The sequence below is a fragment of the Ammospiza nelsoni genome, chromosome 4, assembly GCF_027579445.1.
Source record: "Ammospiza nelsoni isolate bAmmNel1 chromosome 4, bAmmNel1.pri, whole genome shotgun sequence".
NCBI classification, from domain to species: Eukaryota; Metazoa; Chordata; class Aves; order Passeriformes; family Passerellidae; genus Ammospiza; species Ammospiza nelsoni.
This window is the reverse complement of record NC_080636.1, coordinates 52,192,294-52,219,137: the sequence shown is the minus strand read 5'-3', so window position 1 is coordinate 52,219,137 and position 26,844 is coordinate 52,192,294. Positions and strand designations below refer to the sequence as shown.

At 41.9% G+C, this 26,844-nt stretch overlaps 1 protein-coding gene across 1 annotated transcript; it reads left to right on the top strand.

Moving 5' to 3' along the window:
• Positions 1 to 1,692: 1,692 nt before the first annotated feature.
• On the top strand, positions 1,693 to 20,787 carry ABCG2 (ATP binding cassette subfamily G member 2 (Junior blood group)). The gene is made up of 16 exons (XM_059470424.1): positions 1,693 to 1,872; positions 7,590 to 7,802; positions 9,110 to 9,169; positions 9,656 to 9,770; positions 10,508 to 10,660; positions 11,095 to 11,252; positions 11,626 to 11,777; positions 12,235 to 12,330; positions 13,335 to 13,585; positions 15,218 to 15,300; positions 16,140 to 16,229; positions 16,828 to 16,952; positions 17,865 to 18,019; positions 18,737 to 18,826; positions 19,531 to 19,628; positions 20,122 to 20,787. Exons 2-16 carry the CDS (start codon positions 7,597 to 7,599, stop codon positions 20,270 to 20,272), a joined length of 1,983 nt encoding a protein of 660 aa, XP_059326407.1. The 5' UTR covers positions 1,693 to 1,872; positions 7,590 to 7,596; the 3' UTR covers positions 20,273 to 20,787.
• Positions 20,788 to 26,844: the final 6,057 nt, after the last annotated feature.

Below are 26,844 nucleotides of genomic sequence, written 5' to 3'. Positions count from 1 at the left end.
ATATATTGGTGCCCCAAACTGCCCCCAGCACTCGAGGTGAGGCTGCCCCAGAGCAGAGCAGAGCAGGACAATCCCCTCCCTTGCCCAGCTGGTGATGCTGTGCCTGATGCCCCCCAGGACAGGGCTGGCCCTCCTGTCTGCCAGGGCACTGACTCACATTCAACTTTCCATCAACCAGCACACCCAGGGCCCTTTGCAGAGTGCTGCTCTCCAGCCTCTCATTCCCCAGCCTGTCCATACACCCAGGGTTGCCCTGTCCCAACAACAGGGCAAAATACAGCACTTGTGTTTAAAGTTCATGTGGTTGGTGATTTCCCAGTCCTCCAGCTTGTCAAGGTCTCTCTGCAGGGCTTTCTAGGGAGTCAACAGCTCATCCCACTGTAGCAACTTATTTCACCTTTGAGTCCTTCATCCAAGCTGCCTGGGGAAAGGCCAGATCTGATACTACAAATTGTCTGCTAAGGTTTCCAGCCCAGGCTGCAGATACACTCTCCCTGAAAAAGATAGCAGTATTTCTGCACCTCCTTGGAGACACGTGCACCTTCCCAAATGCCACTGGGACTATGCAATGATTTCACTAGCTGGTGGCATGCTTCTAAGTCTTATATAAATACAGTAGAGAGTTAATTATTATAAAGTCATTGATAAAAGAAAGACCAAAGTCTCAGAAGCATGGTTCATGAACAATTATATACTTACCTATCCCAGGTTACAGCTATATGAAAAGATCTTGCTCTGTGGTGTTTGGTCCAGGAGAGCTCTTATGGGCGGCCTTGATATTTAATAATTAGTGATGAGTCTTGCTAGGAAAAAGAGATTATTTAAAAAATCATGATTTTAAATGGAAACCATCCATAACGTGTACTCTTCTGTGTCATCTCCCAAGGAGAAAGATTGTTACTCCATGGGGTCATGCATTTGTCAAAGCTCTGGCAGAGCCCTCATGTGGTACAGTGCCAACAGAACTGAAGGAGTTCCTTCAGTATTCCCCAGAGTTTGTCCAAAATCATCTTTGGGGTTATTGGAAGCTACATCTGTCCTGGAAAGAAAAACTGCATCAGGGAGCACGTAGGAGAAGAGGTATACCTGTCAGTGATCCTGCTCCCCGTTAGCACAGCTCCTGGAAATCTGTGGCTGATGCTGCCCAGTAACCTCAGCTGGGGACAAGTGCTCCTACTTTGTATAACAAGGGCTGCCTTACCTTTGGTTCTTTCCACAGCATCAATGTCATACCCACACACTGTGAAAACCCCACTCTGATGGGCTCAGAAAAGCCTTTGCATTTTTGCAGCAATTCAGAACTGAAGGAAAACGTATCTGTCTCCAGGATACTGGGCAAGAAGATATCACAGCCAGCTAGCTGAGCGTTGTCTGACATGCCGTGCTGGGATTCATCCCACCCTGCCGGCTTTGCCAGCCCTGTTCTTGGCTGCAAGCCTAGGGCAGGTGGGGATGCTCTCCTTCACTGACAGTGTCCCCCCGTGGGCGCGGGTGGGTTGTGGCAGCTGCCGAGTTGCTCAGCTGAAAGGACAAAAGGTGGAAGCGGGGCTCGCCCCGGCCCTGCCCTCCCCACGAAGGGAGAGGGTGGAGACTCGCGGGGTGATGGAGCACAGGGTACCCAGCTGCCGGCCCGTCCTGCAGCAGATGTGAGATGTGCGTGGCACTGCCCAGCCCTGCACGCCGAGCGAGCCTCGGAGCTGCGCCTCGGAGCTGTGCCGCGGAGCTGCGCGTCGGAGCTGCGCCGCGGAGCTGTCTCACGGAGCTGCGCCGCGGAGCTGCGCCTCGCTCCTCCCTTGCCCGGATCCTGCATCCCTCGCAGCGCCTCTGCCGCCTCCTCGGCAGCCCCGCGGCGCCGACCCGGACCTGCTGCTGGTGAGTGGATCAGGGGCAGAAGCTCAGCCCTTTCACTCAGGCAGGTTTAGCTCCACGTGGTGGCTTGCTCCCTCGTCCATGAATTGCTTGCACTGCCATTGCTGTGGGATAATATTCAGCAGCTGGTCTTCTCCAACACCCAAGGAAACCGCAGCAAAACGCTCACCTGCCTTCTCCCAACTTTTCAAGGGATTTTGCTGGGAAGGCAAAAAATTCAATGAAAACATGCTTTATAAAAGGTGGGGGTGCGGAAGCTTCAAGGCATAAATTAAAACCAGTAAAAAGGTGAAAAATTAGAAAATTTTGCTGGAGCTGCCATTCTCCGTGCTCCCTCATGCACGTTAACATTTGTGCTCTTTTCGTTGAAGGTAGATTACAAATCCGTGGTAAATAGGCTGGCAATTAATTTACAGATTGCCTCAATCGCATTATCCTCATTTACTCAAACGGTTTTAATTTCCTGCACATGTTCCTGAGAAAGAGGAATTTATGGTCCTGCCCCCTTTGCATCCCCACAGCCATTCTCCGGTCAGTCACATCCCTGGAAATGGCTAGAGAAGGAGGGGAGAAAAGGTTCTGTGAATTTATATATATTGAAAGGTTACAGCTTCTCTGAATTTATATATGTCTCAAAAGTCCAAAATGCACATACAGTACTGTTTCAGCTTGCAGGCTGCAAGACCTAACTTTGTAACCACTAAAAATAAGAGAAATAATAGCACACTTAACTGCGGTTTCTCTGGCATGTTCAAATATCCAGAAAAAACAAAAAGACTGTTTTTAAAAAGGGTTTAGAGCATCTTCCTTTAGAAAATTATGCTGAAAGCTGCTTTGGTCTCTAAAACTCTTCCTCCTTAAGTAACTTCAACACTTATTCTCTATAGAGATAAAATCTATTGAGTATCTACTTGGATTTTTTAAAATGCACATCTGAATTTTGCTATTTATAATTTTACTAGCCCTCCTATAGTATTGTTCTATTGTATATATAACAATACTATTGTATAGTATTGTTCTTTATTGTGGGGTTTTTTTTCTGTTTGAAATGCAAAACCCCTGGTGCCAAAAGCTTTGCAGGAAGACTGACAGGAATAAATGTTCCTTATTTTGTTATATAGACAATGTATCTTGAAGGACACAAATACATTTACTGAAACTGTTTGAAAGACTCTACTTTGCTGTGGAGTCAATCATGTTTGAATCAACTGAACTTTGTAGCACATTTTGTTATTGTTTGATGGTTTTGTTTAGCTCCCTTTTTTGTGTGTAGGAAAATATGAAACTTTGTACTTTACAAGTCTCAGAAGAATACTCAGGAAAATGACTGTACTGAGACATTAATTTTACCTGTATTGAAACAGCGGGCAGAGAGGTTTCTTGGTTGTTTTAAAGAAAGTAGTTTCATTTTGCCACTAATCAAAGGTTAAATCTCTAGATCCAGTACTTTGTCTCCTGGCAAAATTTTTTGAGACTACATATCTCTGAAGAAAATTATTTTCTATTTGACCTGAGCTGAAATTATGCGGAAATCAGTGGCAATAGAAATATTTCAAAACTATTTGGCAAAACAAACAAAATTTGCAAAATTTCCAGAGAGTTTATAAATTTTTAATTCTGCTGATGCCAAGTGTACTATACTCATGGCTGATACGATGAGAATATGAAACATTTATTGAGATTAAAAAATACTTCTGAATACAGCAGAAAGTATATGTTGTTATAGAATCTCCTGCTCATATCTGATCTAAAGTAAATATTTGTAAGCCAATGGCAATGAAATCTGAGAAACTTAATCTAAAATTTGCATAGAAATTGATTTGATTAACATTCATCTTGGTTGTTTCTTTGTCCTGTAAGTGTTCTGACTTAAAATGTTTCATGGCTGTTTGCCACATTAAACTTAAATAACTATTTTTTAACAGATAGAATCTGCAATATTTTAAAGATTCAATTTCTGAGACGTGGTTGCAAACAGCTGGCAATTACATTAGCTGTGAAGGAGCAGGACCCTCTGTTCCTCTGGTGAAGTTTATTGCTAGATCAGAAATGGGAAGGCTGTTTTGTGAAATACCAAACGGATTATCTCACTGCAACTTTTTACACCGCAGCAAAAAAGAGGCATCCAAAAAAGCAAAGCAAATCCAATGCCTGATTTTGGCATGAGTGTGTATTCTCTACTGTTTGCACTTCATCTTCTCCGAGCACACTGTTAGCTGAGATCCAAATGGCCGCTCCCAGAGGCTTCCACGGATCCCCCAGGCAGAGCCACAGCTGACCCAATCTCGTGTTGATGCCAGACCTGCTCTGAGGGACAAGCAGGAGTTTGGGACTTCCCCGGGCCCCTTCCCACCAGAGGTGTGACGGCGGTCACAAGGGTCTTGAGGTGAAGAGAGAGGCGAGAATGTTGACCTCATGTTCAGAAGGCTTGATTTATTATTTTATTATATATATAATACATTGTAACTAAACTAAAAAGAAATGGAAGGAAAGGTTCTCAGAAGCTAGCTAAGCTAAGAATAGAAAAGAATGAATAACAAAGATCTGTGTCTCGGCAGAGAGGGAGAGCAGCTCTGCTGTGAGTGGTCAGTAAATCAAAACATCCACAGGAGACCAATCACAGATCCATCTGTTGTATTCCACAGCAGCAGATAACCATTGTTTACATTTGTTGCTGAAACTTCTCAGCTTCAGCAGGAAAAATCCTAACAAAAGGATTTTAATGAAAAGATGTCTGTGACACAGAGGGAAGAAGAATGTCCAGAGCCCTGTCATCCTGCCAGACCAAGGAGTTGCTGTGGTGGAGATCTTGCAGTGGTTATGTCCCTTTCAGAAGAGAGCAGACAACACAGATTTTATACAGCAGAAATAACCACACCAGCTCTAAGTGAATGAGCATTCTGCATTTTTTTTCTGCAATAAATTTTAGTAGCTCTGAAAGTGTGAAATGCTATTTTCAGTATTAATGTAGCATTTGAAATAGGTGGAGTTTTTTACTTTGATAAATGGCATGTCCTCAACAATACACGTTTTTTTTCCTGAAGGAAGGAACAGAACACAGGTAAATCCATGTACCAGGTGTTCTACCTGCTGCACCCCACCCTGTCCCTGCAAGTGGCACAAGCACCCTGCAGCCAGGAAGGGCTGTGACAACTTAAACCTGAGATCCAGTGAGACCTGAATCCAACCTCTGCTCACAGCTCCCTGTAGTTAATGTTTTCCCCAGGGACAATAGCAAAGAATGTTGTTTTTCTCTGAATATTTGAGTTATCAAGCCTTCCTGAACTGGAAGTTTCCTGCTGACAGCTGTATTAAATAGCCGTTTAGAGACTGTTTGCTATGGATATACGTAATTCTTCCCATACCTGATTTAATTATATAGCTTCTACACACATTTTTGCAAGGAAGTGTACAACCTCATCCTATCTTGATTGATGGACTAAATTTGACTACAACAGACTGTCTGTTCTTAGGAACAACACTGTAAAAGCAGCAGGATCCTTCAATTGTGAAAGCAGTTTCTGATTCTCTGCTTATTGTCTACCTGTCTAGTTCAATCTGGAAAAATTAATTTCTTCAATTGCTAAAAAAATTGTTTGATTCCTGAAGGGCATTTCAGAAATTTCAGTGCAAGTACTGAGCTAGGTTTTTATGCTGGTCTTTGGAAAAAAAGACCAAAAACCAACGAAATCAAATTAAACAAAGAAAAATGTAACCATTCTGTTGATTATGTCTGAGGTCAAACTCTACCTCATTTTTTTTTCTCATTTGGTCATAATGCCGCATCTGTAATACTGAAATATTAAGGTGAGCAAAAAATGTGATCAAGGAAAATACTGATCGAAATACTTTGTATATGTAATGATATATCCAGGTCACAGTCACACTGTCTCCTGACTTCTGCACTCTGTGCTGCTGGGTTATCCAACAGCTCAAGGGATTTTCTAATGCCTACATGTGGTGTTGCCCCTGTGGTTGTGTATTTGGCACCTAGATCAGCAAATATCTGCTCAGCATTAGGTGAGACTTTAAGTGACAAGTTCCCTCTGCAGCTCTGAATGCACATCTCCAATTTACCAAAGCATCCTTTCAAAGGCAGTGATTGATGTCCAGACAGATTAACCTAGAAACTGCAGGAAAAATAGCCATGTAAAGTTACCTGTCCTCCTCCAGGCAGGTAAATCTCTGGCACCAGTGAGAGTGTATGCAGTTTTTCAGTGAAAGGCCTCTATATTTTAAATGTTGCACATTTGATTGATGGTCAACTTATTCAAAATGCATTTTAGCTAAAATTAAAGCTAGATCCACTGTAATTACATTTCAAACAGGGTTTCTTTGCACTGGGCCAAGATTACTGGCTACTAAAGCATTAAGACCTTATATTTTTGTCAGCACAGAAGACTGCAGCTTTTCAGAAGAGGCAGTCTTGGGCTAGTTTTGAGATAGTACCACTGGGAGACAGATGAACCAGCCTTTATGTGGAGATAGGCCGGTTGCTGAATGTTGAGCTTCCAGAGGTTTCACTGTGCTGATAGCCACCAAGGAGAGTTCAGCTGTCTGTCAAGCACCCTGAGCAAACTGACAAGATAAGGGCTTGCATTTGGGCTTTTATATGACCATATGAGCCCGTTAGATTAAATGGCCTTTTTTTCCCCAGCGCTCTTTTTATTGACAGCTCTCAAATTCTTTCAGCATGTCTGAAATTCTGTCATAATTTGCCTCCTTTCTTGCTGTAAGCAGTGTAACTATGCTGAGGGAGAGGACTGGTCACCCCAGAGCTCCCCGCTGATCACCTTCCCTCTTGATTCCCGGGAACTATTGCATTGTTAACTTTTCCCATAGTGATATTTAAAGTAACTAGACTCTGATGAGTCAATATGTTATACAGAAAGGCCAGACTCTACCTCTCCCCAAGATGACCCTTAAGGTGGAGCAAAGGGGACAAAGGTCTGCGTGCACAGGGACAGCCAGGGATGCTCCACTGTGCAAGTGGATGGCTCACAGGCAGAAGCCTGGCCAATGAGAGAGGTGAGATAACTTTAATTATTCCACAACTACCTTCTCACATGGAAAGCAAACCCCAGGAAGAGAATTACTTGGCAGCAGTGTCAGTTTCCATGTTGCTATATCCTTCCCAAAATTATCTAGATTAATAGAACAGTTGCTACCTGTGGCCAGGTGCTGCTGCTGAGGGGTAGTTGGAGGGGGAGGATTCTGTGGGATAGGATTCTGGGGTTGTGCTGGGGCAGACACAGCCACTTCCAGCTGCTGAGGCAAAGTTGAGGCTGTCAGGGATGCTGATAAAGCTTCTCTGGAAACGTAAGAAAGGGCAAAGGATGTTGTTCAGCAACTGCTAGAGAGGAGTGAGAAAATGTGGGAGAAACAGACCCTAGAGAAGGAAGTCCAGGTGCCAGAGCAGATATTCACCTCAGAAGGCAGCTGGGTGGGCAGCTGAGGTCTCCCAAGTTCAGCCCACCCTGCAGACCATCAGGGTGGAGGGAAACTCTTCTACCTCGCTGCCTCTGGCAGACCCTCATCAGCTTTGTGTCATCTCCAGGTCTGAGCCCACCAGACCGAACCTTCCTATCCAAAAGAGATACTCCTAGATGGACCTCTTGCAGGCCCACCATGGGCCCCGTGCCAAACACTGAGCCCAAAACACACACACCTTTCCTCTTCATACCGAATCAAATCTTCTCTTTCCTGTGTTTCATGTCCAGAGGAAAGATGGCAGAAGACCAGCCACACCTGTGTATTCAGATGTCAGAATCTGGTACAAATGGCATTCCCAGTAAAACGCAGCCCTTGCCAGATTTGGCTGGCAGGGCAGGAAGCGTGCTTACCTTCCACAACATCTGCTACCATGTGAAGACAAAGACTGGGTTCCCGTGTTTCCGAAAAACCACCCAAAAACAAGTTTTGAAAGATGTCAAGTACGTATTTAAACATCCCATTAGAGTACCTGTAAGTTTTATTTCTGTCCGGAGAGTTGACTTCACTCATGTCACTGAGCCATACAGCACAACATGCAGACCAAGGTTTAGAAAAATTATTTATATGTGTGGTTGCTTTGTGTTTGCTGTCAGCTGTGCTTAAGCCCAGGTGCTCAGTCCCTGGGCTGAGCCTGTACATAGAGAGCACACTTCCTTTGGCCCTGGGCGTACATCTGCCTGGCTCCTACAGCACTGGGCACACCAGCCAGCTCTGCTTGCTCTCCACTGCCTGGCAATCCTCCCACTGTGCCAGGGTGCTCAGCTGAGATACCAGCAGCCTGTCCTTTGTGGTTGTCTCCTTCCCTTAGGTGGCCTTGGGAAAGGTTAATTTTTTGGGGGGTTAAATTTAAAACATTTAACACATTAATATTAGTGAGGGTTAGGTTAACTTTAAGAGATGCAAAGGTTTCTGGAGTTTTGGCATTTTTTTTGAGTTGTTTTGCCTTTTTTTCCCCAACAGTGAGCACTACTGCAGTAAAGCAGTCATGTCCCTATGGTCTTTGTTCAATAATCAGTGAATAAACTTGCCCATTCACAGCTCAGTAGTTAAACTCAGTGCAAGGCATTGGCATACAATATGCCATTCCAAGTCACCCATGACTTTCAGCTCCCTAACTCCAATTTCTATCATAAATATTTGCCCTTTTTTGTAGCTCTGTCTATCCTACTCTTTGCCCAGGGAATTTCCACGAAACATGAGCTCTTAAAGGCTTTATTGCTTTCCTCAAAAGCCATATGTTGTGGTACCTCAGTTGACTAACATGGGTCATTTGTGACATTTGCCATCTGGCTTTTGAGTTTCATGGGGCTTTAATGTCAGATAAAGAGAAACTATCTATTACATTTTAAGCACAGACAAATCCCTAGTTTGTTCTGACTACAGGGACTATTATTCTCTCTGTTGAGAGAATAAATCCTTTAGAACTGAGTATGGTTAAAACAAGTGTGTGCTTCTCTTGTAGAGACCCATGTGGTAAAAATACATGTACAGATTTTGCTACATTTTAGTCATGTTTCTGTTCTGTCTTATTATATGATTATTAGTTTTTCTTGAATTAAGAATAAAAAGTTAAGGTGAAGTCTGATCTTAAATACTGCTTGTGATTAGGCAGCTTCATTAATTCCAAAATTATTTGGCATGCAGAAAGTAGTTGTACGGATAAATTACACTGGTCTACCAGTTGAAACAGGCAAAGAAATAACCTCACCCTAACTATTAGATAAAACTTATCCATTTTGTCTTACAGTGGCATCATGAAACCAGGATTGAATGCAATTTTGGGACCCACTGGCAGTGGTAAATCTTCGTAAGTGCCCCCTTCACTCTCCACAGAAATTGCACCAAGGAGAAAGTGAAATTGTACACATTTAAACAGTAGTGGTCTTCTCTTTCAGAGAAGAATTGAGTTTTTATTTAGGGCTGTGTAAGTCTCACTGTTTTCTGAGAAATACTTGAATTCCAAAAGACAGATTATATGAGAAAGGTGAAATTCAGTTTTAGTCCACAGTTTACAGATAGTCACTCCTTACACACCATTCTGCTAATGTGTAACCAGCTTGAGGATAAACTCAAATTATTGACAAAATGGACATGGACCTGCATGGATCTCATTTCCTTAGGAAACCAGGACAAAAGAAACTCAGTCCTTGAAAGTTGCTGGGGGTTTTCTAGATTGCAGAAATTGAATTTGATCTGCTTTTATGTAGCTGTTCTTTCCATGAGCTGGGTTTGAAGTTCAGAGAGCTTTGCCTCCTGTACATTCATCTGACAAAGTAACCAACTTTTCCTTTAGGCTACTGGACATTTTGGCTGCAAGGAAGGATCCCCATGGACTCTCTGGTGACATTTTGATCAATGGAGCTCCTCAGCCCGCCAACTTTAAATGTACCTCTGGCTATGTAGTACAGGTAAGTAATTTTTATCTGTGGATTCTATTGTAAGAAGTTGCTGCTTTGTTGCAAATACCTTGCCTTCATCCAAGAATCAATGAAAACTCCTTAAAATTATGTCAACATGTTACAGAAAGGTGGTCTCTCAAACCACATGTAAATCTCAACTTCCCACAACTGGCAGGTTCCCTTTGCAAGAGACAAGCAAATGGTATCTTAAAACCTCCCCTCTGTCCTCCTTTGACCAAACAAGTTTGGATGCTGAACACCATCGCCCTAACCCACATGGACCCAACCTCTCTTTACCTTCCCTCTTTTCTCCCTCTTCTCACCTGCGGTGGGCTGAGGCTGCACGGGCACACGCACTGTGAGAATGACCTGAGCTGTAGCTGATCCCTAAGTCCCTTCAGCCCCTGAGTCTCTCCCTCAACACCTCCAAAACACTGAATAAGGTAAGAATACATAAGGGACTGCTTTCAATATTTGCCTGTTTATATATTTTGATATCATGCATGATGGACACTGTTCCGATGTGGCATTGCTTTATGAATTACGGCAAATATAATTACGTGCATGAAATCCAAACTCTTCCATGACACGGGCATTGAAGATGCACCTTACTGCATGTTCTGGCTGCTGCTGCTGTCCCTCTGCATGCAAGGACAGCATAAAACACAGGTAGATACAGTTCTCAGAGGAATAAATAGAAACTGCTGAGCAACCACCAAGTATCTACCCCTTTTTTTTAAATGAAGGATGATGTGGTCATGGGAACCCTGACTGTAAGAGAAAATCTGAAGTTCTCAGCGGCACTCCGCTTGCCAAAGTCAGTGAAGGAGCATGAGAAAAATGAACGAGTGAATCAGATCATCAAGGAACTGGGTTTGAGCAAAGTTGCAGATTCCAAGGTAAGGCCTGTAAACATGTTACTTAAAATGTAGTAAGTGGTTTATTAATTAACCAAATGAGTCATCATGGCAGATTTAAAAAAAAAAAAGTCAATTTCAACAGGATGTTTCAGCAATAAAATAATTAGTGACATTTCTGTATGGAGACTTGTACAGACTACGCTGATGCTGCCATATGGTACTACATTGCAGGTAAAAAGAAAGGCAGAGGCAAAGGTGAAAGAGAAAGTTAGTGGTTGGAGAAAAAGACAAGACCTCAAGTAATGCTAACATTAAGAACAAGGATGTGTGTAAGATAACATTTACATCTGCTTCTGAGTGTAGAGCCAGAATTTCTCACAACTCTTCCCAGATACTGCCATGTGGGTACACTACTGTTTGTTGAAGGATTTCTCCTTGGGCCAAACAAGACAAGTTTCTTGGTTTTTTATTAGGTTGGTACCCAGTTCACTCGTGGGGTGTCTGGAGGAGAGCGAAAAAGGACCAATATTGGGATGGAGCTCATCACGGATCCTGCCATCTTGTTCTTGGATGAGCCAACCACGGGACTTGATTCCAGCACTGCTAATGCTGTCCTACTGCTGCTGAAAAGGTGGTGGCCTTAGAAACAGCTTCCTGTTCTCAGCACTCCGCTTTGCTAGACTTCAGTTGTATTTGACTTGAATTACAGTTCAAATGAGCAAACAGGGAATTCAGACATGTAATTATTTATCAGTGAGCCAAGGATGTGAACAGAGTAGGAAAAAAACTGAATGAATTCTCTCTCTCCAAAGTGTGAATTCTTTTCTCATACAGACACTGTAAATACGACCTAAATATTTTTTCATTTTTTTTTCTTTCTTCTTCCTTCTCTGGCATGCCAAGTTAATCAGACTTCATCAAGACTTAACTGAACTTTCAAATGCTCTTATCGAAACACTGAATCAACTTGCAAAGCTGACATCTCTGTCATTCTTCACATTCAGGATGTCAAAACAAGGAAGGACAATCATCTTCTCCATCCACCAGCCTCGGTACTCCATATTCCGACTGTTTGACAGCTTGACACTGCTGGCTGCAGGGAGAGTGCTGTTCCATGGGCCAGCCCAGCACGCCATCGAGTACTTTCAGTCCATTGGTGAGCACTACTTCCAGCAGGGCCAACCTTTGGTTTGCACCAACTTGAGTGCAATGCCCATAGCTCTGGGCCGGAATTGGACACGGTGTGTCCAAGCAGGTCCAGTATTTTAACAGGCTTCTCTGGGTGTTTCTCCTCTTGGCCCACATGTGGATTTGGGTGAGCTCTTCCTGGTACATCTTAATTAGAGGAAGCCTGGGCTAGGGCTGGGAAGAGCACGGGGCTAGCTGTCACCTCGCTTTTGCTGATGGTGCTGCTTGGCAGTGCCGCTCATCCCTCTAGAAAGTGTGGACTTCCCAAAGGCTGCCATGCTTTGGGGCAGGCTGCTCCATGGCAGGATGTGCGGCTGTGCTCTTGACAGCCAAGCACGGTCCTTGGCCAGTCACACAACCCCACGCAGGGTTCAAAACGCTGTCAGCACAGTGTCAGTGTCACCACAATGTCAATGTCACCACAGGCTACCAGTGCGAGCCCTACAACAACCCCGCCGATTTTTTCCTGGACGTCATCAATGGAGACTCCACTGCTGTGGCAATGAGCAAGGCTGATGACAGTAACACAGGTATGAAACCCATAGCTGAGTCAAGTTATCCTCACATGTGTGGGAATGGGGATTTTAAAAACTGTTTTGGTAACTCTCAGCACACAGAAATAACTTCTTTCATCTTCAAGGCAAACCAGCTGAAATCCTGCAGAAGCACAGATGATAAACCAGGATAATTGTTCCAGTTAAGGACGTAATTTGATGCAGTTATGACTTGACTATTTTACCTAATGTAACAACTTTTCAGTTAGGAAATTACTGTTTTCCTTCCTCTGAGCAGGATGGGAAGGGGTAGACATAGGGTACCACTGCTCATCTGATGTTTCTCTGAAGTTGTGCTAAGGCAGAAATGATCCCCAAACTAACAAATCAGCTCTCACCTATCTTTTTGGAGCAAGCTTTCTCATACTTTTCTGCTGCCACTCAGTAATAGCATACTGTCTTTTCACAGGAGTGAAAAGGCAAAGGAAGTAATGAATATGCTGAGTGCCCAAGCACATTTTCACTATACCTTTACCAAAGGAGCAGCCATCATTTTACAAAAGTGCTCTGATCAGGGTCTAGCAAATATTATAGCTGGCAGACATGACACATTACATCTGTCATTGCAAAAGCTCACACTATACCACAGTTAAGAAAAAAAGGAGGTCTAGCTGAAATTTATATATGACCAAAGTGGACACATGCAGGATTACCTGGATCTAAAAGTCTGGAAAGCCCAGGATTGTGTCAATATCTTTGAAACAGATCACTTACAGAAGCCTCTGGGGACAAAGGGGATGTAAAAATCACTTTTTGATTAAAAGCCATGTTGCAACTCCATGGGCAGACAAGGGTTTGCCTTGTCAGAGAGCAGAGAGGCTGCTGCTGCTTGTGGGACAGGTTGCACAGGCAAACACAGATTTTTTATCGTATTTATGCCAACTCTTTTGAACTGTCCTATGGGACCGAGTGCAGTGAATCACTGGAACTATGTGTACATCTTAATTCTTCTGGTTTTTTAACCTTTCCAGCAGAGAGAACTGAAGAATGCTCTGAATATGATAAGACCTTGGCTGAGCAATTAGCAGAAAAATACTCCAACTCTGCCTACTACCGAGAAACAAAAGCACATTTAGAGAGCATTTCTTCAGGAAACAAGAAGAAAACCAAACCACTTTTCCAGCAAATCACATATGCCAATTCCTTCCTCCACCAGCTGAAATGGGTGTCCAGGCGCACATTTAAAAACCTGATAGGAAACCCTCAGGCTTCCATAGCTCAGGTAAGGCTATTTGTATCTATGGTTTTGTGATATACGTTGAATTTCTTTGGGTACTGGAGTATTAGATAAGTCACAGGGATGGTTTTGCCTCTTGATATCTTGACTGCAGTAAGCATCTGAAGAAAGAGTGCTCAGGGTCTAGGAGTCTGGGCATAAAAGGTGTTCTGAATGCTCCCAAATGTGGGACTGCTCAGTAATTAATTTTGGACTACTGAAAGGCTTTGGGAGGTAAGACCTGTCCTAGCAGGGTATTCTGCTGCTCCCAGTCAGGAGCACATTATGTCCCAAGAAGTTTCACACGTTTGCTCGAGAGCATTCTTCAGATTTGACTCTAATTGCCCAGGCTTGGCACTGTGGGGTTTGGCCTCAAATCCTCTCCCCTGCCAGGAAAAGTTAACAGACTGTGTTTGTGTACTTCATTAAACTTCAGCACAAAACTAAGTGCTGGCAGTTGGCTCAAGTGCAAAAATTTTTTTGCAGCCCTGTAATGTGTGTGCTGTTTGGTTATTTGACTGTTCACATTGGTGATGATGTCTTCTGGACAAGGTGTCATGAAGTCCACAATGGGGTTCAGCACCCACCATGAAAGATAATCACTGGCTCTGTCAGTGCTGCTTTTTCTGAAGGATCAGAACCAAAAGTGTTAACTCCTTCAGAGTTGCACATTGATTTCAAAATGAAGAAAGTTCAGCTGGTGTCTGCAGAGTGACTAATCCTCAGGAATCCCCTAATTCAGGGGCCAAACTCTGCAGCCACAGCGTCACAAAAACTCCCACTGCAATTCTCAGCAATTGGGAGGGGCCAATAGAAAAGTTAGCCTGTAGCCAGGGGTATAAATTAGCTTCATCACGTTTTATATAATGAGGGAATTATATAATGAGGGCTGGTGTGGAGGTCAGAAGGCTTTGAGTACGTGTGTGTGCCTGTAGGTTGATATTATGGGGATCCTTAATTGCTTTGTAAAAGCTTGACCTTGTGACAAGAATTGGACTCTCAAGAACCTCCTTCATAGCCCAAGGTTAATGGTCCTGACTTGTTTCTCACAATCTTTTTTATCTCCCCACTCTCATCAGGGGTGGATTTGTCCAGCATTCTTTTAGGGGTCCATGCCTCATTAAGCCTTTTTTTCATTAATCTGCTCCAAATTGGTCTTAACATGATCCCTGCTTTCCTCTGCAACTGGCTTGGGAGCTGAATTATCCCTGACATTTGCTTCTTTCGGCGGGATCTTAGCAAGAGAAGGTACCAAGGATCAAGTACTTTATGGTGTTAAGACTCTTGCATTGCTCAGGCTTAAAAGTGACAGAACTGCCTGATACCATTGTTTTCCTGAGATTTTTTTTGTCATTTGCATTTAGCATTTAAAAACTGTGATGCACCCACTTCAGTCTTTTAAGTAAGTCTTGTTATCTCTGCTATTTAAATAGTTACAGACTGCAAATATCAGCATATTTGTAGCCCTGTTGTAGCATCTCATTAAAAACAATCCCATGGGGAAGATGTATGATAGAGCCCAGAGCTCCACACTGTGGAGCATGAGACTAAACTGTCATCCTCATCCTGGCAGTCAGGAAAACCTTTGAAGCAATGAAAATGATACCTCCCCTCCTCTTTTCTCTTTTTCCCATTTAGCTTGGTATTACAGCTCTTCTGGGACTGGTTGTAGGTGCCATCTTCTTTGGGCTTGAGGAGAACTCTGCTGGACTACAGAACAGGTCAGTCAGTCTAGGCAATGGATATTTGAAAACTTGATAAAGCTCCCTTCAAAGGAGCTTAATACCTCTTGAAAGCAAATGCTTCCCTTCACATCAGTAAGGCCAAGCCTGTGTGACTTGGAAGTGAGGATGTGATTTTGTTCCTCTAGCAAGGTCCCTACAGAAGTGAGGGTGTTAAAATATACAGACTTGTGGCTACATAAACCTAGGTAACTAAAGTTGTAATCTTGCAACTGTTTCTACTCACACACTTGAATTTACCAGCAGTAAGAGATTTTCAAATTATGCTGCTCTATGTATCATTTTGACAGCTGTATGACCTGGCCTGACCTGACACATGAGTTTGCCACTATGAAACCTCTGGGTTCTTAATCCCATAAGACTTCATAGCATTTGTTTAAAAACAACCCAGTTTTAAATTGAGTAGGAAGTGCCTTAAATTTTTGTGGAAAAGGTGAAAAGTACTTCTCACACTCTTTATTTTGTTCCTCTCTGTTTGCAGCAGACAAATGCTTCACCTTTAATGTGTCAGGAAATTACATGAAGGAAAAAACCAAACCACAACCCCTCAAAAGAAACCTCAGTTGATTTTCTATATTTTGGCTGCATCAGAGAATGTGCTATCATTGCATGCCAAAAACAAATAATGACTGTACCACATCTATGTCAGGCTTGTTACAGATTCAGGCTCATAGCCAAGAGTTTTCCATGGATTTTGGGATAGAAGGTCAAACATTACTAAACTTCATGAACTGCACGTGGATTTATGTACTCTGTTGTGGAAACCCTACATTCACATCCCATTTTAAATAACAGCTCACTGTTTTGGTATTTTGCAGAGTGGGTGCAATGTTCTTTCTGACCACCAACCAGTGTTTCAGCAGTGTCTCAGCTCTTGAACTCTTTGTTGTAGAAAAGAAGATATTTATGTAAGTAAAGCATACAAAAAAGATACCAGACTCTGCTGTTAGACTGTGAGTTTTTCTGACATGCCGTAAATGTCATTTAAGTACAGTTAGTGCAGAATTTTCAAATTATTTCAATGAAAGTGCTCATTGCAAATATACTCTCTTAGTCTATCAGTGAGTTGTCTGCAAACCCCTCAAAAGGTACCTGTGATTACGACTGGCTCAGAGTGTAATATTATTGACACAGTTGGTAAAAACCCCTTGAATACTCAATGTTGGCATTGATTAATAATGTGTGACTTGCTAGTGAGGGCAATAAATGTCATCTAACTGGATTCTTTAAAACTATGCTGTATAAAATATGAAAATTATTCAAACTTTACACTCTGTCTTGATGACATGAGACATAAATTTACTAAAAATTATGTGCACAAATACACTTGCATATGAAAATGTCACCAGTTCTATACTGTATAGGCTTACTGGACAGCTGCATTATAGCCCAAGTATAAAAGATTTTCTTCTAGTTTGAGCTAGAATACATTTGTCAAGGGGTGAAAATCAAACTGGTTTTTAATGGTTAAATTTGTAGTGCGCTGTACCTATCTCTGTGTTCCAGGCATGAATATATCAGTGGGTACTACAGAACGTCTGCATACTTCATAGCAAAGCTAATGGCTGATTTAATACCCATAAGGACCATGCCCAGCATCATCTTCACCTGCATAGTTTACTTCATGCTAGGCAAGTATGGTCTCCTACAGTCTCACTGCAACCCTCCCAATAAATCATGGCATGTGCATCTTACAGATGTGTATGTATACACAGATGTTTATATAAGCTAAATCCCTACACTGGCATGGCATTGGCTACTGAGCTTACTGTTAGCACTCCATGTTGTTTTCTACAGAAAAGACACAAAGATTAAAACATTCATCAGAGAATCTGTGACATGTCTCATCTTCACTGTCCTTAGAAGGAAGCCCTAATGTTTACAACATTGCTTTGATTTATTCCTTTTCATCTATGGCCTTCTTGGCTTCTGATGACTCTTACAAGATACTTTTCTGAACCTTGCAAGAATACCTAAAAGAAAAGGTTTTATTTTAAGATCTTAATACTGTGTGAATTAATACCAGTTTGTTGGCTTTGGTCTGAGTTTTTACCCTAAGGAATAGGAAACAAGGCCACATCAGCAAGAGGCTCTCAAACTGTGAAACTGGAGAGGAACAGACCTTGCTACTGAATCCATAACCACCTCAAAGCTGCTAGGTTTTTTAGGAGAGCTCTCTGCTGGAAACTAGTGAAATGATGTACAGCTGCCTCTCATGGAAGTGCACTGGAAGTTTCCCCTTTGATGGACAACTTGCAGCCACTTTGGATGTGTGAAGTACAGTACTTCCACACATTCTACTACCTTCAGTCTTACTGCAGTTTTGGGCATACTACTTATTCATCCTCTCTTCCACTGTCAAGACAGACACATAGGGCTGTCACAGGCACCACAGCAGTCTTGGGTCACAGTGACACAGCCTGTGCTGGCAGACAAGATGTAATTTGAAAGCAGGACACACTAGGAAAATCACGATAGTGTTCAGGTTATGGCAGAGCTTTCAGCAGGATCATTCTGAAGCCCTTCTTGTTCTGATCTTTAAGGTTTGAAACCAACAGCAGAAGCCTTCTTTATAATGATGTTCACTCTTATGATGGTGTCCTACACAGCCACTTCCATGGCACTTGCCATTGCAGCAGGGCAGAGCGTGGTCACTATAGCCAACCTACTCTCGACTGTTGCATTTGTTTTTATGATTGTGAGTAGCACTTTTCAGTTCTCTAGTCTGGGTCATGAAATCCCAGAAATGCTGAAATCCAGAAATCCTACTAGCATGGAGTTCAGCTAAATTCTGCAAAAATCTGTTGGGGCTAACATATCCTGTTTTGTTCTGGTTTGAGTATCCTGATGCTGTGGGGTGGAATATTTCTCCTTTGAAAGAATAAGAAGTGAGGGGCTGGAGGCCTGGTTATGAGGAGGGGAGTGGTTCCTCTGACTTCTTCTCTGGGCTCTAGCAGACAGAAAACTGCCTGGAAAGTAGGAAAGCCCCTTAGGGCTACATTTCATCCTCTCTCCCTTAACTTTGTGAAAAGCAAATGTGTCTGGCTGAGAGCATGATGTGCAGCCCCCTGTTTTCTCAGACCGCTAGCCCAGCTGTCCTCCCCAGCTGCAGGGCCCACCTTGGGCATGTTAAACTGGGCAACACACAGCCACAGTCAGGAGATTGGCACTTATGATGAGGCAGAGCTGAACCTACAGCCAAAATCCACATTGCCTCAGACTCAGGGCACACAGGCAAAACCCAGAGCAGTTCCACACTGAGGAGCAGCAGAGAGTTCACATGAACCTATGTGGGACCCCTAGACAGGAAGCATGTGGGAAGAGCTAGAGAAGGAGCCATGATAAAAGCGTGTAATTTGTAATCTGGTTTATTTTCTTTTTGTTATGGCTTTTTTTTGGTAAACATTGCCTCTAGATTTTCTCTGGGTTGCTGGTCAATCTCACAAGCGTCATGGCCTGGCTCTCTTGGCTCAAATACTTTAGCATCCCTCGCTATGGAATGACAGTAAGTGCTCTGATTTCCTGCATACAAACCTGGAAATGGTTGGCTAGAAAGGAATGTCTTGAACCGTGGTAATGAAATCTTCACACTTGGTGGCCTAACGAGGAAAAGGAAAGCTAATTAGGTACAACAACCTTGGAGTATTGTGCAGTGTCTTGAAACAAGAAGGGCTTCTCATCAACTAGCACCAATTGCTGTTGAGAAGAGCGCATTTCAATAATTTGGAAATACCTCATATGAGAGACACAACTACTACATTCACTGGACTTCGGGTAGCAGAAATGTTTCAAAGTAAAGAACAATGTCATCCCCACCCAAAGAAGTAAAAATCTCCTATTTGTCTTTTCCATCAATCAAACAAAAACTTGCTAAAGCTTTTCTCCTAATTTGCAAAAATTTAAGTCAGAGTGATGTTTTGCAGAGAAATTTGGGCTTTACTGTGCTTGTGCAGAAATAGCCCGGCCTGGGAGAAGGGGTAAAGCCTGTTGTGGTGCATGCTTTACTAGGCGTGTACAGGCTATGTACATCCCTCTCTTAAAAGAAAAAAAAGAACTCTGCTACTTTGCTAAAAAATGAGGATTTGGCCAATATAATAGTGATACCAGCACATTTTTAGGATGACTTTAATTGCATTATTTCTCATCTTGTTAATGTATCACTCCTTTACCTACTAATTTCTGTTGTCATTGTTTCTTTTATTTTAAAAGGCTTTACAGATCAATGAGTTGCCTGGTCTGAACTTCTGTGGCAGCAGTAACAGCACAGTGTTAAACAGTGGCGGTAGCTATCGAGAGACAGGCCAGATGTAAGTATTGTGGTACACTGAAATGAATCCCACCATCAGCAGCCTTAGAAGTCCTAGAACATCAGTCTGAGTATCAGAGATACTCACTGATGATCAGAGAATCTGTGAGCTTTTACATGGAAAAGAAACCTTTGATTGGGTTTTTGCATTCTACTGCATGGAACATTCTGCTTGTTGGCATATTTAGTATTTATGACACTAGAAATACCTCGTATTATGCTTCTTACCTTTCTTCAAACTGTATTTAGTGAGAGCTATGCACACACACACACAATTGTAAACCCTCACAAAATCCACTTCAGCTTCCTATGTGAAACTGGAGCTACAAGAAAAGTGAATTTACGATGGAAAATTAACCACTGACATAGAGCTGGTGCTTGCCCAGCCTGCTACACACATGCAACCACATTACAACTTCTAGAGATCTTCCTAGATCGTGCTGAGTGGGTTATCAAGTGACTAAGCTTATCAATGTGTGTGCATTAATCTGCAGGCCATGTACTGGAGAGGAGTATCTGGAGAGTCAAGGCATCGATATGAGCACCTGGGGGCTGTGGCAGAACCACCTGGCTCTGGCCTGCATGACACTCATCTTCCTCACCATCGCCTACCTCAAACTGCACTTCATGAAGAAGTTCTCTTAAAACCAGAGGGAAAGGCGCAATTCCCACTGATCAGCAGTTTGCTGAACGGATTGTGCAACTGACTTGATTATTTTTAAGGAGACATTTCTTTGTACTTTTATTATTACCCAAGTCAACAACATGAATGCCATCCTTGTATATTAAATACTTGCTGTTAATTTACTCTGTCAAAATGTTTAGCATGGCTCACTCCTCTGTGCCACAGAGGAAAAGAAAAAGTGTACAGCTGTTCATTTCCTCAAGAGACTGAATCAGTCTTTCTGCATATTCTAGCTATGATCTTGTCAAACACTATATCTAATATTTAGTGGCTTAACCTGAAATAAATAGTTCCATACTTTAATTAGCACCTACCTTCACCAGGAAGAAATTAAGTCTAAAATGATGCTTATCAGGACACCAACACAATCTCAGCTGCTTATGTGGTCACAGGATATGTGAGACAGGGACAAAATTCCTTTAATCCCAGTGCCTTTTTCTATTTGGGAATCATTACTGCGCTAGAATGTACTTATTGATGCCATCAAGCCTTTCTTGCCTCAGTCAAGTATAGAAGCACTGTGCTTTTAAATAAAGGTGTTGTTCTTACACGGCCAGTTCCCATGATGCTTTCCTGAAATTTGTATCTCCTCTGCAAAATTGCAAGTCATCTTCACTGTCCCATTAGTGCTGCTATCAAGAGTAGTTCTTAGTAATTTTTATGGGGACCAATTTCAAGTGCATGACTAAACAGGATGGCAGCACCTTTGTAAAAGTCCATAGATTGGAGCAATCACTTCCTGGCAGGCCAGTGTTTCCCTGGCCACGTGCAGCAATGCTAACACATCTCTTTTTTATCTGCAGAGTTATGCATAGTAAATGCATAATGATGCACAGTAGACAACTTTACAGCTCTTTCCTGGGTTGTTACTGTTCATCTTGTTGCTCCTGCAGTGTTTGCCCCAGCTTGCATAGGCCACAAAAAAAACCTTACAGGACCTTGTTTCTGTAAGAGATTTAGAAACTTGGAATACCCCGAACGGGAAGGGACCACAAGGATCAGTGAGTCCAACTCCTGGTCCTGCACAGGACATCCCCAGAGGTCACACCCTGTGCCTGAGAGCATTGTCCAAACACTTCTTGAACTCTGTCAGGCTTGGTGCTGTGACCACTTCCCTGGGGAGACTGTTCCAGTGCCCAAACACCCTGTGGGTGAGGAACCTTTTCCTGATACTCAGTCTAAAACTTCCCTGACACAGCTTCAGGCCATTCCCTCTGGGTTCTGTCATTGTCTCCCCAGAGAAGAGATCGGGGCCTGCCCCTCCTCTTCCTCTCATGCTGTGGATGTTGTGGACTGAGTTGGGGCATCCCCTCAAGTCTCTTCTTTTCCAGGCTGAACAGACCAAATGACCTCAGCTACTCCCCACGACTTCCCCTCCAGATCCTCCACACTCTCAAGGCCTCTCTACCTTCAGTTACACCACTCCTTGAGAATGGGCAGCTTACATATGTTGTAAATTTAACATCTCCATACATATGACATTAGGATTCACTAATTATTGTATTGCTTTGTTGGTAAGATGTCATGCTGCCGGGGAAAATAAAAGCTTCAGAGCACAAAAAATTGGCAGAGTGTGTTCTGTACCTTTAGCTTAGCCCTTTTTAAGCCAAAGGAAGCAGTGAGGAGATAAGAGTTATGTTGTTATTAAAACAAAAATACAGGAACTCCTGTCCTGGAGTACCAGGTCCTGGTACTACAAAGAAATGAAAGCGGAATTTTTGCTTTTGGAAAAGAGAAAATCATCCCAGATTTTAAAATGTAGAAATCTACAGTTGATTGAATTGCAGCTGGTCCTTGTAATTTCAACAAGTTATAAGCATGATCACACAGACTGTGTTCCAGTCATAAAAGAAAATTATTTCTGTATATAGCAGTGGCTTCTGAGAAAGGAAATGATCAAACTAAGTTGAACTACTCACATTTTGAACAGGCTTTGACACCTTATTGCACAGATAATATTTACCACAAAACTCCTATACTTTTCTTGCTTTCTACTACTTATTTCAGCAGCTGGTCATCCATAAGAATGTATTTACATAAAAGAAATGTTTCTTCCAGTACTTTCCAATACTTTATTCTGTAAACTTGTAAAATTCTGTACCTCAGTTGCATGGACAGAAATTACAGTAGTAGTAACGTCAGACTTCTCTCTCACACTACAGGCTTTAAATTAAGATTTTATTTTTCTCTTTTTGTCCAGCACCGCACATGACATGTTCTAGTGAAAAGCGCCCCTGCCCATGGCAAGGGGTTGGCAATAGGCAATCTTTAAAGTCCCTTCTAAATCCAAAATTCTATTATTCTATGATATATCTGGTTCTCCCCTTTAGTTTGGGGCAGATCAGGACAAGTACAATTATAGATTAGTACAACTACAACTTCTTGCACAAGGCAGGAGACACATCATTCCTACCATTACTCAAAGGTATATTTTGCAAGCAGTGCAAGCAGAGGGGGAGAGACAATCAAGAGAACGGAAATGAGTCCAGAGTCCCCGAGGTCAGAAGGCTTTGAGTGGTGTGTGTGTGTGCCTGTAGGTTGATATTATGGAGATCCTTAATTGCTTTGTAAAAGCTTGACCTTGTGACAAGAATTGGACTCTCAAGAACCTCCTTCATAGCCCAAGGTTAATGGTCCTGACTTGTTTCTCACAATCTTTTTTATCTCCCCACTCTCATCAGGGGTGGATTTGTCCAGCATTCTTTTAGGGGTCCATGCCTCATTAAGCCTTTTTTTCATTAATCTGCTCCAAATTGGTCTTAACATGATCCCTGCTTTCCTCTGCAACTGGCTTGGGAGCTGAATTATCCCTGACATTTGCTTCTTTCGGCAGGATCTTAGCAAGAGAAGGTAACAGGATTAAGTAGTTTAGGGTGTTAAGACCCATGTATTGCTCAGGCTTAAAAGTGACAGAACTGCCTGATACCATTGTTTTCCTGAGATTTTTTTGTCATTTGCATTTAGCATTTAAAAACTGTAATGTACAGAACTTAATGATTCTGATTATATCACTAACTCAACTGAAAATGTGTTTTCATGTATAAAAATTCCTCTTTAGTTTTCGTACACTTTGACAGCAAGTGATTTAATCTGTACTCTTGGAAACTATATAAGACTTACTTTTATTTAGGTTGTAGAGTACTCAATCTAGTCGAAGATTTTTCTTTACATCCTCTGTCTGAACAACTTCAATTAAAATAAATCACAAGCTGAGGGTTGATACTTTCTAAAGAGATATTAAACTAATTTATTTCAATTAGTTTAAATGAAACTTTATGATAATAATCTTAAAAGATACCACTTTTAAATTTTATTTGCTTTCAGTACAGAAACTAAGGTTTTGATATTTTCTGTGCCAGTAACTGGAAGTAATTGCTTTTTCCTTGTAGTGCATGTTCATGAAGGCAAGAATAGATAGCAAACGGGCTAGATACAGCTAATATATCACCCAGTTGAAGTGGTCATGTCCCAGGAAGAATATTCAAAACTTACACAGATTTAGAATGCCATTATTCAGAGCTCTATATTTATTTATTAAGAAGAAGAAAAAATAAACTGCAGCCTAATCCTAAGAGCAGCCTAAGGAGTAAACCTGTATTAATTGAGAGCTTTTAATATGCAGAAGGGCACTGGCAAAACTGAAATCACTGGTATTCAATTCTACCCATTCTATTCAATTCAATTCTTCTTCTTTGTGCTAAAAATATTTAATTATCAATAATTAAAATTGTTGGAACAATTCTTATGGAATAAAGAATTGTTTCAGTGAATTTTGAAGCAGGTTAGTAAGCTTGGAGGCAGAGCAGTATGAATGGCTTTTGATGAGGAGGCAGAAGGCTAGACAGCATGGAAAATACACATAACCAGGACAACTGAATGACATAGGCTGCTGACTTTTCAAATGACACATGTAAAAGGCCCATTACACTGACTTGGGGATTGTTACTTATGATGAAGCCACTACCACTGTCTGGATGCTTTGGGCTGCATAAAAAAATGTCATCATCTTTCTTGACTTCTGTGCTGGTGGATAAAATAAGAGCCTTGTAGGCTGCATACTAACCACCTGTGAGGAAAAACATTTGTTTCATTTGGGTTTTCCACAGGCATTGAGAAATGTACTTGTAGGTTAGCACTCCTCTAAAACAGAGAACAAATCAATAAAAAGGTTTGCAGTTCTGTGTTTTTGCAGTACAGAGCAAGAACTGGGAAAAAACACCATAAAGGACAGAAAGAATTTATGTCAGGTGGACACTAGAAGCTGTCAAACAATAATGATAATGAATATATCCACTGAAAAGGAAGAAAGAAAACAATTAGGATAGCAACATCAGAATGATCCCTGTTATGGATTTGTAATTACTTCAGTTTGCAAATTTTCTCTGGGATGCTGTTATACACTACAAGTATTCAAACTTTTATTTCCTGGATAAAAATTTTCAGTATTCCTTGCTACAGTGCCAGGTTTTCTGCACACTTCATACAAATGTTCTTCTAAAAGAGAACATCATAATTTAGAAAATTGAAAAAAAAAGATGAATAGCTTTCTCATATTAACTGGTGAATGCCATTTTTATAAGCATCAACTTGCTGTCTCTTGAACATTCAGGGAAGTGAAAGTGCTCACTTTGTGTTCAGCTGTGGTTTTTTACACAAAAGCTACATAGCAGGAGGAGAGAGTATATAATCTGATAATGTAAATAGCAGCAATGCCAACCAAGGCTCCTGGCGTTGCTCCCCTGGATATTCCATGTGACACACTTCTATTTGCTAAATAATCTGTGATTATGGTTCTTACAGACATGAACAACTTCTTTCAACATAAATATTTCCCTTCTTTTTTTAAAAAAATTAGTTCTCCTGTCAGGTAGATCTTATTTTCATCTTCCTGTGCCATAAAAAAAGGGAGAAGTATCCTGAATGTAAATGCTTTTCCTCTCCCAATTGACATCTCCCTCCTCTTCTTGCTGGACATGAAATTACAATCAGTTAAGACAGTTAAAGCCCTTGTCAAACCTGTTTCAAATAACTAAGCCAGGAAACACAGCTGGCCTTTATTACACAGCTGTGGCATCACAGGAACACTGAGAGAGATGGAAATTTCTTTCCAGTGCTTGCCAGCTCTGCCTTCCTGCAGCACAAGGTTTCTCGTGGCTGCATCCTCTGCACACAGACATCTGAAACTGAGGAGCTGGGGAACTCAGTCTGACAGCATCCACCTCGGCTCCAGGAAAAGCTAGTAGCAGTACAGAAGTGTGGTTACCTCAGACCTTGGAATGAATTGGTAATTTCAGGTTTAGCCTGAAAGGAGCATTCTTCTCCTTTGAGTGTTTCTCGGAGTCTACATCACATCACTCTCCATGCAGCAGCGAAAAGCAGCAGCCTGAGCAGCACACACAGGCATTTTTGACAGTGTTAGGTTTTTATTTTGAAAACACCTCTACTGTGACTTCCCAGAAAACAAAGCCTAACTTTTCTCACTGGAAATTATTTTTTTCAAAACTAGAAGTCTTAAAACCTGAACAGGAGTTAAAACAAATTCTAACTCTGAAAGAGATGAATATTGTTGATTTGTTTTTCATGAGTAATTCCTTAATGAGCACTGTGTCCCCTGTGAGTCTCTGCTAATCTTTAACTCTTTCCATGACTTTGCAAATGAATGAAATTACTGGTCTCAACTTTTGGCAAAATGTCACCAGCAAAACTGTGGCTGATAAAAGCTGTCACGATCCTTTGGCAATCTTACTGCATTGACTACTAATGGCTTTTTGAAAACCACACAAACCCAGTACACTCCCTCACATCTCAAAACCCTTCTTGCTCCCTTCCTGGTACCCCACTGCTGCTAGGCCTGCTCCAAAACACCTGAACATCTGGCTGTAGGATCTGCTCTCACATTTCATCCAAATTCAGGCCTGTTACAGAAGGCACAAGTTTGCTGCTCTTTGCATCCTGGGATGCAGTTTCAGTCTCCCTGACTATTCCTTGGAGTAGAAACAAAGCAGAAGAGCTGCCAGAATCTCCAATCCAAGGAAAATCCAGGGTTTTAGCATTACTGGTGATTAGGCAGCATGTCTGTAGCAGCCCTTTGATCCAAGCTGGAAGCAGCTGAGTGTGTGCTAAGGCATCCGTGTGAGGTGACACAAATAAAACACAACTCTTTGAATGCCAGTCTGTCACCTGAACCATTAAGCTGTCACTCCACCTTTCTGTACCTATTTTGCATGATCAGTGCTTAAAACCTGGAAGTCCTTGTTATACAAGTGACAATTTCTTGCAGGCTTTTAATCATAAAGGTTCTCTTTTCCTCAGTTTTTTGACGAACTTTTTCTTCTTGTTTGGATTTACTGGAGAAGAATCTTGGACTATACAAGACATCCAAGTAATGCCTGTGGACATGGAAGAATTACTCCAAAAAGCTCTTATTTCAAATATGCACCTCAAACTGCACTTCCTGAAGAAATCTTCCAAAATCAGCAATATTACAGCATACACACAATATTAAATAAATAAATAGATAAATCAATAAAGT